Genomic DNA, 14,209 nt, shown 5'->3' with positions numbered 1-14,209 from the left:
CTGCCTAGGTTCATTGATATAGGTTATGTGATATAAATATTTATTTCTTTTCTGTCACTCAGAGTAAATGCCACCAATTGATTCAGCATTGATATAGTGTCAACAGTTCATAAGAAACATTTGACTGGCTTGTGTTTTCCGATTAGTCTCTGCTCTATAAAGTGGGATTTACTAAATCTCTTCAATTGTCTGCTCATAGAGTGTGACTGCTTTCTGGAACCATTACTACTTCGATTTGTAAACCAAAGGTACACCTATAGGACTTGGCTTCTGTCAAAGCTTTACATATAAAATAAGGATTAATTGAGCATTTTGCTTTTAATGATTTACAAGAGAATAGACACTGAGTCTTTCAAAGACAGCGGGTATAAACAAAGAGTGTTTTGTTTGCTGACCCGTAATTGAATTCTCTTTCACTTTTTCATTAATTCTGTTAATATCGGCATCCAATCAAGTTTGGCTTTGAAAGTTTAATTTCCCAGCCCTTGCTGTAGAGTCATTGTTTTTATGTTATCATTTTGTGATTGAGGATTCAGTTTTCCCTGTGAAACACATAACTCAGTAGGTATTTTTGGCATCTTTATTTGATTCAATAAATCAAGCTTTCTTTCTGTAAGGTTTTCTAGTATATATTTGCTCCGCCCCGATATCTGTTTCATCATGAGTTCCGTGCTAATCCTTTGTGCATAACTGTCTAGGAACAGTACCAGACTGGCAGTGAAAGGCATGCGAAAGGCTGTGACTGTTGCAGGCTTGTAGGCAGTAGTATGGCCAAGATGATTCACTATTTAGCAGTCAGCCAAATTCAGGAGAAAAGGGAAAACACTGGCATAAAATAACCATTTGCTGTTTCTTACAGAATAAGCTTTTATAGTTAAAAGGAAAAAAACCTCCCCAAAGAGTTAATGTATAGTTAATGATGTCAGTTTAGTTATGGGTATGTAGATTTGCAGTGTTCCTCTCAGATCATTGTTTACAGTAGAGTTTGAAGATGCGTTTTGTTCCGTTATTGCAAAGTCAGTAAAGTGAAGAGTTCTGTAGTTTTGGGGCAAAACACACCTCTGTGTGTGCATGCGTTCTAAGTTGAGGAGGTTGCATCCTGTGAGTAAAATTAAGCCCTGTACAGGGGCCTGGTGTTAGCCCCCTATCTCTTAAGATCTGCTCGCCTATCACCTTACTCCGTAGGAGGTGTCAAACCATTATTTTAAAAAAGGAGAATTCCTTGCAATGTTTAGCTCTTGATTTGCATTTTCTGGTGAAATAAAATTATCAGAATTTTTCTGCCTTAGTTTTAATGGCTTTGGGTACTAATCTTTATAGACCTTGAAGAATAGTGGTCCAAACTTAACTGTAAATAGTCAATTCCGTGGACTTAACTTCTGGTACTATGTACTTCCAGTTATGTAAGATCTCACAATGCTTCCCTTGATAACTGAGCTCTGCACTGTTTTTCCTTCAGTTGGTTGAAGAGCAGAACAAAATATTTAAAGTTTCACTGTTAGTAGCTCAAAAACAGATTATTTTAAATTTAGTTAAAAACTCAATTTTGTGCTGTAGAAACTTGCTGAAAGTTGCCGTTTTAGGGGTTTCATTCAGGCCCATCCCTACCAGTGCTGATGCCATATGCAGCTTAACACGAGGAGGTCGGGGGGGGAGGGGAGGAAAGGGGGGAGAAAGGAGCCTGAAACTCTGTGGGAAAGAGGTTACCAACTCTCCCAGACTGGACGCCATTTACTGTAGTGACTTGGTTCTGGGAGATTTGACAACCTAGAGCCGAGCTGGAAGGGAGTCACAGGCCGGGGGACCAGCAGGCTGCCGCGGAGACTGCTGGGTAGAAGCAGCACCTTTTAAGGGGAGCTAGGCTCTGAGCCCTGGGGGTAGTGGCCAGGGGATTGGGCTGGGGGCTGCTGTAGCCCATAGGCAACGGCGCCCCAAAATGTCATGCCACAAAAGCAGAATCTTCTGCCTTCACTGGGGCTATTCCTCAGTCTCTCTCTTGTTTGATCAGGGCATTCCTGCCTGGAGACCTTCTTCCCTTCTACAGAAGGCTCCTTGCTCCCTGCGGTTACTGCAGATACAGTGACAGTTTCTGGGGGGGGGAAGGTGGTGTCTCCCCTTTCACTGCATATTCCAGCTCTGCACTTCCTGCATTTATGGTCACGTCCCCAGCATAGGCACTTTCCCCGGTGGGCTTTATCCCTGCTTTAAACCTGGCTCGTTTTGCACAGGAATCACTTGATTCCTCTCAGCTGGGGCCCGTTCTGTGATCAAGGTTGGCTTAGTCCCAGCTTTTCCAGCCCGCATAAAACAAGCCACCCTGTTCCATGATGCAGCACGAGTCCCAAGACTTGTGCTTCTGCGTCTCACCAGTGTTTTTGAAAATCTCATCCATGGTCAATAAAATTGGCAGGGAGTTTTTAGCAGCTGGAACAATTTGCACAAAAGTGATAATTTGGCATCCAACAAAATATAAATAATCCAAGAAACGAGTCTTTTTTGAGACTTAGTGGTAGATGACTATCATTTAAAATGAGAAACCATCCAATTTTGATTGTTCTGAAAATCTGGGTCCATTTAGCAGACCTGTGTTAGTTTAGGAGAAATTACTGTGGACCAAAATTTATCATAATTGAAAAAGCTGTGTTGAAATACACGTGCACTATTGTGTAAAAAAAAAAAAAAAAAAAAAAAAAAAAGTCTCTTGTGGGTTTGAACAATAACTTGCCTTATTTCTCATGGTCAGTGTAATATTCACTTTTGTATAGGAGAACTGAGGTTTCTGATTTTAAATCTGAACAAGTAAGCCCACAAAAAATAAAAAAAGCTGAGCTTTTATAAAATACAAAAGAACCACATTGTGTCAGGAAAGAGCAGACCCTAAAACTGTGTAGCTCCCAAGGTGTTCGGACTCTGACTGCCCATCACCCTCTCTGGAAACTTCTCCCAGGAAGTGCTAAGCTTCTTACGTAGCAATTTATTGTATTGGTCAACGAAAATTACGTTTATTCAATATGATTACAACTGAATTTTTATTTCTTGCAGGATTGTGGCCTTAATTAAGCATTTGTATATACATTGTAGCATTTCTACATTGCAAATGTTTCATGTTAAATTTAAATGGACCCAAGTTAACTTTTCTGGCCATAGTGAAGATGATAGTGTTGGTTGGTTTGCTTCCTCCCCCTCACAACTTTGGCTATGTACAGTGCTGGAGACCCCTTTCCTATCCGTTTCTGTGACCTGACCCTCTTGAGCTATGTTATATCATTCCATTTTGACACCTTTTATCAAACTTTAATGAAATGACCCAGGCAAACAAATTGTCATTAAACTTTCCATCACTTTGTCCCTTGGTATCGTCTTTTATAAATTGGACAGCAAATGTTGTATTGATCTTCTCGTTCTTGCAGCTGAACTTGAAATGACCCAGACTGCTAGTTGTTTATGGCCTAGAGTTGCTTTTCCTTGACATTTCCATCCACAGCATGACATCTTTCTTGTTTTTCTTTCTTTCTCGTGGAGATGAATGAACAAGACATACAGTATCGAGACGTCCTCGGCCATGGCAATGGAGGCACCGTCTACAAGTGAGTGTTGCATTTTGTTTAAACTTCCCAAGGACAAAATGTAGCCAGACTTTCTCTCGCAGGTGTGCAGTCAGCTATTGGATGGCTTTGCTGAAGTACAATCAAGTAGACCTAATTTAGTCTTCTCTAGAAATTCTCTTTTCACATTTGCCTTCCACATCTTTCAAAGATTTGGTTTGGTGGTGTGAGGACGGGCATGTTTTTATCATCATCTTCATGTTTAGAGTTGAAACCCTCCTGGGTGACAAGTTAATGGCCTTCAAGTACAAATTTAACTGGCCTGGAGCGTAATATATTCTTTCTTCCCTCTTTTTAATACTGTTTTTGCTTGCTTACCATACTCGTTGCTAGTTCCTCGCCTGCAGTGACACCAGTTGTATGTAAAGCTGTGATGTCATTGCTCTGCCTTTCTGCAACATTATACAATTAGTTAACCCCCTTTGTTATAGCTACTTCCCTTTTAAGAAGCTCCAGTCTCAGACTGATGAGTGTGTTAAATTATAAATTCCCCCCAAATTTTGATAGTGATGCTTATACCCCGAAGCCAATTTTAATATAGTAAAGATTATAATAGCAAAGAAATAGTTTTCTCAATGGAAAAATCTTTCTCATGCGTAGTGCAAAGTTTAAACCACATAATGTAATATCTGGTACTTAATAGTCTGCAGTGGTGTATGAAAAATATTCTGCTAGGAATTAAAAATCCATACTTTGTAAGAAAGCCCCGAGGGAGTAATAAAGGTTTCCTCCAGAGAGCTATTTGCCATATACAGTAACATGGCATCTCATTTTGATCCTGTTTATAACTTACACTTTTTAACTTTGATAGTAACATTTTTTAAAAATATGATAAACACCACAACACATTTTTTTTATTTTTTAATTAGCTGCCAACTTTGCTAAGCTCCTGCTTTCTGTCTCCTAATATGAGTTTTAATAAAAAACAGGCTTTGGCATCATTATCAGGGAAGATCTAGATTTTTGTTTTATCAGTCTTAACCAAAATCAAGTCAGCCTGGTAACATGGCAGGTGCTACAAAGACCTTCTATCATGTTGTCTTTTGTCTTCTTTGTCTTTTGGATATTAGTTATTCCCTAGACCTGTAAAATTCACACATGTTTTGTAGCAGTGATGTGCTTTTCTCTCTCTCTTGGGGAGAGATTGTGGATTGTTGCACTTTACAGATTAGGGATGTAAGTGACTAGTCAACTCTCCGATACACACATGCTTATCAGATAATAGATTAGTGACTCAACTAGTTTCTCTCCCCTCCCCATTCCCGTTGCCTCTATTAGAAAAGCTGGCTCCCTCCAGTACCATCTCCATGGGGGGAGGGGCAGGGGCAGGGGCTCAGTGGGGAATTGGCGGCGCTTCCTCCTTTGAAATGTAGCAAGAGCTACATTTCAACAGCTTGAAGCGCAGTGGGGAGCACGGGGTGAGCAGGGAACTCAAGCTGTCCCCCATTGGCCCTGTGTTCCCTGCTTTGGAAATGTACAAGAGCCCCGCACGTGGGGTTCAAAAGCAAACCAAGCGGTTTGCTTGAGTCCCTCGCTGTCCCCATGCTTCCTGCAACGCTTCCGCCTTTGAAATGTAGCAAGAGCTGGTAGGACTCTTGCTACATTTCAAAGGTGGAGGTGCCCTTATTGACTAATCAAATAGTTGATGCGAATTCCATCGACTATTCTATTAGTTGATTAATCTAAATTTAACATCCCTCTTACAGATCCATCAATGGCTGTAGTTGCTTTGGAGAGAGTTACTTCTCTTCTTTCTCAGACAGAGGATGAGCACACAGCTCATTCTGGAGTGAGGATTGGTCCAAGAGAATGGATGAAAAGTGTTGGAAGGTGTGGGGGCAGGGACAGGAATTGGAACGTCATGATCAAGACCAGATGTAGTGAAGGAGAACCTCACATTTTGTTGCTCGTGGAGGGCACAGAGGTCCATTTTAAAGAGGAAAAACTGTAGCGTGCAAGCCCCGCTTACCAAAACCACATGTTTTATTGTTTCCCAATATTCAATCACCTTCTTGGAAGAAGTGGATTTACAAAGGGGCAAGCAAGGAGACAGTGTCAGCAGGTGCTATTCTTAGCCGAATGCAAGATAAAAGATTTGCCATCGTCGTCATTCTCTAAGGTCTGATTGGACCCTCAGCACAATTGTCTTGTACAGGGCTGGACAATCATTTTTTGATGTGAAGCCACTCCAAGAATTTGGTCAGGGGCTGCACACTTCCGTGGTATTAATGGAGGTGTTGCGGGGTCTGTGATGGAGTTGGGGTGCAGAAGGGAGCTTGGGAACAAGGATTTGGGTGGAGGAGAAGTTGTGGGGTCTGGGCGGGAGTTTGGGGGAAGGAGGAGGCTGTGACCTGGGGCAGGAGATTGGGATGCAGAAGGGGGTGTAGAGTCTGGGAGGGGTATAGGTGCGGAAGAAGATTCAGTCTGGAGGAGAATAGGTGCATGGTCTAGGAGGAGGTTGTAACCTGGGGCAGGAGTATACAGGATTGGGGTACGGGTCTGGGAGGGAGTAGAGGTGCAGGACGAAGGCAGAGGGTTGCGGGGAGGGAGGAGCTGGGGTGCCAGAGGCAGGCTCTGGCTGGAAGGTGCTTACCTGGCTGCAGCCCGCCAGCAGGTTCCTCGGCCTAGCTCGCTGCTTTCCATGCCCCTGCACCAGTCAAAGCAGCTCTGACTGCATGTGTTTTAAAATATAAAAAAATGCCCGATGGAATTCCATCCTGCTGCAGAGAAAGTAACCCACCCAGTGCGAGAGGCTTACCATTCCGGAGCTTGGGTTTTACTGGGCACGAAAATAATAACAGAGCGTCAACTTCGGCCCAGATTTTCTCCCCAAGCCTAACGGTTGCTACAGTGTCCTTTCCCCTAGAACAGAACTGGGCAAGGTGTGACCTGTGGGCCGAATTTTGCCCACCAAGCCATTTGATCCAGCCCGCGGTCCGTACTGCTGCTCCCCTGCCCCAAGCCAGTCAAGACCAGGGGGCAGGGGAGTGCGCAAAGTCATTCACTGCTCAGAGCAGCTGGCTGCTTCCCCCCACACACCACCCCCCGCCAGGGGCACACAGCACTTGAAGGGAACTGCCCCTTCCTCCCATGATCCCGCCCTTTCCAGCGGGGCTGGAGCTGGCCTGCGACCATCAGCCAAAATTTGTGACATGGCCCCCCTGCAAAAATTATTGCCCGCCCCTGCCCTAGGATCTACCGGTGTTTGCTCCTATTCCTCCCCTTTACTCTTTCATTCTGGGGCAGTTATCAGCTACTGTCATCAGAGTAAGTCAGCAGAATGAACCCTGCATCTTTATACAGAGTTTGATCTAGAACCAGCCTAAACTTTTCAAAATTAAAAATTTTGATAGAATTTCAAAGTCATGAAGATTGAGAACATGAATATTAATGTTGCTTGGGTGTATATTTTGGGATATTTGTCTACGGTCCTGTGATATGTTCAGTTTAAAGCCGATAACACTTTTCCACATTAGAGCATTTGTCTTTCTGTAGTAGGCTGTTTCTTAACAGAGGCATATGTGTTGTATGAGCCATTAAGAAATTGCAACGTAGAATATGTACAGGTGGCTGGATTACACTGCAGTAATGGATAGCAGCCCCCGTGTATTTTATTCCAGTAGATCAATGAGCACTTGTCAAATAAAATTAATTACAAATGTTTGACTTTTTCAGTCTACCAGTATTCCTTGCAATAGGTTTGTTTCAGAAGGCTGCATACATCGTATTGATTTGAATGTAAAGAATGAGTATGCATGGGTATCTTTTCCTTTTTTAATTTTTTTCTTTCTATCACTTCATACTAACTTGTATCCATTATGGCAATGATATATTATCAGCATTCAGCAAACAAGATAGCATGTTGCAGCTCGCTGAGCAGAAATTTTCAGCCTCTGTTTCCACGTGAATTAACTATTATTGAAATAGTTTATTGAGATTGAAGTATTGATCACTTTTCATGCTAACCTTGGCTTAAGGGAAGAGAGAGGAGGTGTTTTCGTTCTCTTTGGAAGACACTGCGTTTCATTAGAAAATATATATTTCATTTATTTTGTTTTTTTACAGCCTCCAATATTTTATTGCTCAGAGAAGGGGTATCTTGGCTTTATTTTTATGACAGTATAATTATACTTCAGAAATGCACTTGATTACTGTGTGTAGCAAAATTGTTCCAGTATATTGGCTTGGCCAATATTGCTATACAAACAACTTTTCAGTCAATTGAGTCTGGCAAAAATCAATACTTTATAGCAATATTTCTAGTGAGAACTTGCTGAATCTGAATGTTCTTTCTTTTCTTTAAAGAAACGGGATTTTATAATTGCTTGACTTCCTTTTACAATTATTTTCATGATTTCATTATGTATTATTTTCTTAATTCAGGGATGTAAGCCGCTATAGAGTAATACACAGTTAAGTTGTTTGTGTATTTTTTTCATGCATGTGTTATGTAGCTCTGGTACTTTATGGGAGTATGCTTCTCACTTTGAATAAAGCTTGTTGAAACAGTATTTGGAAGTTCAAAATAAATGATCATCCTTATACCATTCTAGGCTGTTTCCACCATTAAGCCACTTGGATTTGCTCTTTCTATTCACTAATCCTAGCTGCAGCTCTTTGAAATCTTGTGCATCCTTAGCTGCCATTGATTTCAGTGAGAGTTGAGGGTACAGGAATGCGTCTGATATAGTTATGGTGGTCGATGTATTAACCTTCCTGTTTTATAGCAGGCTTTCTAATATTTTATAGAAGTTGATACGGTGGCATGTCCAGGTTCTTGGCTGCCGCACAAGCAGAAGAAAATATTTGTATACTGCTTCATCTAGGGCATTCCCTTAAATTGCTTTTTTGACAAATAATCCACTGTAAAGTCCAATACACATTTAAAGCAGGGGAGGGGAACCTGCCCCCAGCTTGCCTGTATTCAGCCCAAGGCTCAGGGCTCCACCTCCCCTCAGCACTGGGGAGCCCGCGCTGGCGCTTCCGCTCCCCCGCCAGGCTAGAGCACACAGAAACTGCCAGTCTGGGCCCCCTTAGCCTCTCATGTGCAAAGGGAATACAGGGAGTGTGTTTCTCCTTCTCCATCAGGAGCCACATCAGAAGGAGGGCGTTGGGTTTTCGTCAGGGTGGTAGGGTTTTGTTTTTTTTGTTTTTTTGCGCTTCTCACTTGTGCGCAGCCCGTGACTGATTTTTCTGGGGGTCAGCAGCCCTTGACCCAAAAGAAGGTTTTACCTACCCCTGATTTAGAGTATGTGTCTGTCTTTCACATTTTTACCTCTATCATTGGTTACCGAGGTCTGAGATACCATGTTTTTGTAAGATTGCTTCTTTACTTTAGTGGAACATGTTAACATTTTGATTCACAAGGTGTAAAATCTGCCACCGAGTCTAACCCGTAGTGGCACTAATTTATTTAGAACCAAACTACTGTAACAATATGTATTTAGAATGCTAGAAATGGTATTCTGTCACTGGTAAATAATTGTTTTGTAATATTTTTCACCTGCATGGCACTTTCTAAAGTTTCTCAGTTCTCCTACTATATGCTGAAACAAAATCATACAGCATATTTTTAATTTCATATTTTTAAATTTCAGTTTTTTACATGCTAGTACAGAAATAAAATTAGAATTCTCTTTAGTTTACGGTCAGTATGGCATTTTAAAATGTTTGGAGTATTAAAAATGTGTATTGTACATGTGTCTGACTTTTGGATTTCACTAGCTTGGTTTACTGTACTGTAGCAAGACATACCAGTGTAGTTACTCAATAACCAAACATAAAACCCTTATTAAACCATAATGAAATATACACTAAAATTATCTAAAATCTGTGAATAAAGTGTATTGGTCATGATATCAACAAAAAATTCATTAAATCAGTTTCTTTATTATTTGCATAGTTACGGAGTCTGTAGAGAGATGGTAGATGCCCAAGCAAGAAGAATAATGTGGCTGCAGAAAATGCCCACAAATGAATATTGAAACCTCTACATTTATATTCAATGTGTATTTTCAGTTTGTACTAACAATTCACTTGAGTAGTGTCGCTGTTCACTTGCGTTGTGTGCTAACTTCAGTATATGCATGTTTGGCACATCTCCTAGGTTGGTTGCAATATGTGCCATTGTCACGTTACACACAATGCATGGAAAGATATCTGGAAGGTTGTTTCCCTTCTGAAAGCAACATGTACAAGCTATGTAATTTGATTATAACTCAGAATCCTCTATAGGATGAGTGCAGAAAGGTCCCTTCTAGGGTGTAGGAGTTAGAGATTATCTAACCTCCAGAAGTCACAATGGTGACAAAAATATTTGAGATTTTGCCATTTCCTTATGTAATTGTGGCTCTGCTGGGTTTTCTGTTTTCTTGCTTATCTCAAAGAATTACTTTGATCATGCCATCAAGGACAGTGATGCATCTATCACTGTGAAGGGGCAATGTCACGAGAGGGTCTAGAGTGCAGATGTGTTCTTCAAATACAGTAACTTATTACAGTGTCCTCTTCCAACTTTTATGATGCTGTTGGCCAGTCCAAATCTTAGTAGTGATTCCACCGCTCCCTAGTGTTTGTCATAAGATTTTTTCACCATCCTTTTCCTTTGCATTCTGCTGCTATCCGTTGCTGTTTGTCATCTAAATAAAGCTATAATAAATCGCCCTTGTGTAGCAATTTCCATCTGAGTATCTCTAAGCACTTTACAAATGTTCATGAATTGATCCCCACAGAATAATGCTACGAGGAAAGGAAATATAACCAGAAATTTAGGCACAGCGAGATTAAATGATTTGTTCAGTGTCCTACAGCAAAGTCTATGGCATTGATATGCCTAGAAACCAGATCTCCTAATTGTGTACTCTACCCACTTAAACATGCCGCCCTCTAAACATACACATTCTGCTTTATTTTTCCATTTCTTGTGACTGTTTTACACCCTATTTTTAAAACTGCTGAAAACCAGCGTAACAGTAATAGCCGAAGAATGTTAAAAATGCCCCATGGAATTTTCTTATTATTATCCTTACAGTTTAAACAAGACTGACCGGTGATTGCTATTCACTTGTTTCTTTTGACCCTAACCATTGCTTGTCTGCCTCATAAAATCTGTTATGCACAAAAGTGCATAAAATGAAGATAAAGTGCCTCCTTCAAGTCTGACAAAAACCATTCCTTCGTAGAATGGTAGTTGCAGTGAAAGTAAATAAATGAATGGACAGCAATCACAGCCTAGTTGATGAAACTGTTCAATTAAAGCACAGGCATTTACATGGTGTAATTTCCCTAAATTGCCAATGAGCCCCTTTAGACACAACCAGTGTTCAAATTGATTTCAGCATTGATTTTGGCTGAAGCTGATAAATTTCTGCTTGTTAGTTAAAGTAATTTTGCAGAAGACTTTGTACTGTGGTATTGAAATGTTCATTTAGCTGATGGTTAAAAGAGGAGTTATTTACAGAGGGTTCTACTGTTGTTTTGAGATGGGACAATTCCCCAATCATCTTCTACTCTTAATTTTTTAAGCTTCAGTATACCAATCAATAGGTTATTGAAACTGATTAAAACTTATCCAACCAGCTGCCTCTGGCTGTTTAATTAGAAATAGGATGATTCTTAAATTAGAGTTGTTTTGTTTGCATTATATAACCATCCTCTAGAAGATAAAGTGAATAGAAACTTAAGTTGCTTTTGTTAGGTCTTGTGTAAACGCAATATACATTTTTTCGGCAGCTTCCCTTGCCTTAGATGGAACAGCACTCTAGTGGTCAGAAGTAACCGTCTATGTACTAGGTCAGTCGTGGGACTTTCTTGAGCCAAAGCTATAAGAGATGCCAAAGTGATAGATGAGGCAGTCTCATAGGAGAGAGAACTTTATATATTTATAAAAGATGATGCAATCTGATATGGGCACAATAGAAAAGCTAAGCTGTGTTAGAACTGGTTATTGTGAGAATTTATCGGCATCGTGTTCTCATTCTCACTTAGAATTTTTTCTGAAGAACAGTGAGTGTAACAGAAAACTCAGCAGTAATGTTATTAATAGCAAGGATGCTTGTTTTCCATTATTTCCCCCTGAACTTCCTGAGGGGACATGTTCAGTGGTTATTCTGGAATATAAAAATTAACCAGCTTTATATCCAGTTCAGATATATCATTTGGCTACACCGCAGAGACATTTTTGTCATTGTAGACCTTTAAACATTGGCACTCAGCTACTTTGCAGGTGTAGCTTTTGAGAAAGCCAGGTACAAAGCAAAGATTGAATGAGGGCCTAAAACTGGCAAGAACTGCCAGATCATCTCAAATGTACTTACAGCAAGTTTTTAAAAAAATATTTATTGTTAAACATAGTCTGAATTAAATTTTTAGTCTAAACTTTCTGTGTGGAACAGAGCAGAGATTAAATGGAATCACCAACTCCAGCTGGTGTAGGAAGTGCCAAAATAATTTTGTTTGTTGCCATATGGTTATCTTTTCTAGCTCTAGGATTTACTGAACAAAACCACTAAGCCCCTTAAATAGTTCTCACTCTGTGATTAGGGCATAAACGTGTATTTGACCAAAGACTGCTCATTCACTTTGTACTGTTTCTGGTGTTTGTTTTACTCTTTTGACTAGTTTAGATGTTAGATACAAGCTTTTTTTGGTTTGGTTTGGGTTTTTTTAGTTCTGTATTTCCACAACAAATCATTTTTGCATCAGTGTTCAAGTATCTGTAATGGGATTTTACACAGAAGCAAAGTTGGCATAGATTGCTTTTTGAACTAGCAGAATCCCCATAAAAGCTTATTTTTTATAACTGCTGTTTACTTTGTATTTCCTATTTTAACAGCCAGAGAGCCAGGCTAATGTGTTTGTCTATTACATAAGGCAACAACAACTGTCAAAGTGTTTTTCATAGAAACAATTTGACTCTGTTTTTTAGATGGCCATTTTAGTATGTGACAATGCTATCATTAAAACTCCCAAAGTCTGACCATTAGTATGAAGTGCAGTGATAAAGACACACACACACACGCACAAAAGCAGTAAACCAAATCTCTGGGTTATTTGCCGCATGTAGTTTGCAGCTGGTGACCGACATGTTATTCTACAATGTGCAACACTTATTTTATTCATCTTACACAGTGCTGTGACAGAATTGTTTTGCTCTAGGTTATTTCTCATAGGACAAGAAAATGTTCAATCTGTTTGACTCTCTTCAGAGTTCTTGTGTATGAAGAACAGTTTGCTGATGCTGCATGCTACCAAATGAATTGCTGGTTATTGTGTAAACATTTACATTCAGAATAAGAAATGAAACACTTCTGTAGGCATCTTTATTTCCATTGGGTCTTCAATACCTGCATCCTGGAAGTGTTCCCATTCCTGTCCTTCTGAATGTCTGCGTTGTGATTATTTGTCAATAAGGATTACATGGTGTTTTCTTTGGAGTCCATCCTTAGGTGGGTTGATACAGATCTGAGTAAACTAACCGTGTGTGTAGCCTTTGTTGAATGCAAAAATGCCTTTCTCTTGAACAAGCGTCCAGCGGAGATGAGGAGAGGGGCAAGAGAAAGACAGATGTGTGATGCACAAGAAGATCAGGATAAAAAAATGATTGTGCTATGTTCTATTTTAGGAGCAAGCGTATGTCATTGACTATATTGGTAGAGATATATGCACATGTAAGGGCAAAATCTGTCTCTTGAACCTAGTGAATCAAAGATTTTATATATCCTGTCTATCTAGTCAAGCTCAAAATCTTGGAGAACCTATTTTTCCCACCTCCAAACTCCTGTTCTCCTAGGGTGTGTCTACACTGCAGTGCTTAACTCGAAATAATCTACGCAAATTGAGCTATCTTATTTCACAATAGGGAGCGTCTACACAGCACTTATTTCAAAACCGAGCACTCTTCCTTTGACTTCCCTTACTCCTCACAGGAGTCAGAGTAAGAAGTCCTCCAGCTTGACAATATTTTGACACTATTTCTAAATAAATGCCTGCTGTGTAGACGCGGACTAAGTTATTTCGGAATAGCGCTACTTATTTCGAAATAGTGTTGCAGTGTAGACGTACCCTTAGAAAATTTAATTTTGGCATAGTCAATTTTAGGAAACAAGGACACTACAACATTGAAAGACCAATTCCAGTTTTAAGGATAAAAATCCAGTATCCTTTAGCTAACCATTCTCATACTTGTCCATGAGAAATCACAATTTCCATCTGGATTTTGTCATAAGTTAATTTTCAGTGTGTGTGTGTGTGTATATATATGTGTGTGTGTGTGTGTGTGTGTGTGTGTGTGTGTATATATATATATATATATATATATATATATATATATATAAAAAAAAAAATAAATGAAAACAAACTGAAAAATGTTTCTTCTCAGGTGCAGGGACCCAGGGTTAGCATTCGTGGGTTTTCCTAAAATAAATGATGCCACAAATTCTCTTGGGAAACACTATAAGGAATACACTTTGCTCTGCTTTTAGGTATTAATAAAGTCATAACTTTTGCAAGAGGAACTTAGAACTGTTATCTCTGCTTGGAAGGCTTAATAAAACTCCCAACAAACAAAAACTTCAATTTTTGACTTTTGAGTTTGTGTTTGTTCT

At 39.9% G+C, this 14,209-nt stretch overlaps 1 protein-coding gene across 4 annotated transcripts in view; it reads left to right on the top strand.

The window, feature by feature from the left end:
- Positions 1-14,209, top strand: part of MAP2K5 (mitogen-activated protein kinase kinase 5) — a 206,095-nt gene that overhangs the window by 43,943 nt on the left and 147,943 nt on the right. For all 4 annotated transcript variants that reach the window (XM_075896856.1, XM_075896855.1, XM_075896857.1 and 1 more), the window contains one exon: positions 3,523-3,587. In XM_075896856.1, coding sequence (XP_075752971.1) covers positions 3,523-3,587 — 65 coding nt within the window. The remainder of the gene's footprint in view (positions 1-3,522; positions 3,588-14,209) is intronic.

This window comes from Pelodiscus sinensis, chromosome 14 (assembly GCF_049634645.1).
Source record: "Pelodiscus sinensis isolate JC-2024 chromosome 14, ASM4963464v1, whole genome shotgun sequence".
NCBI lineage: Eukaryota > Metazoa > Chordata > Testudines > Trionychidae > Pelodiscus > Pelodiscus sinensis.
Note: the sequence above shows the minus strand (reverse complement) of the source record. Positions and strands in the feature narration are given on the sequence as shown.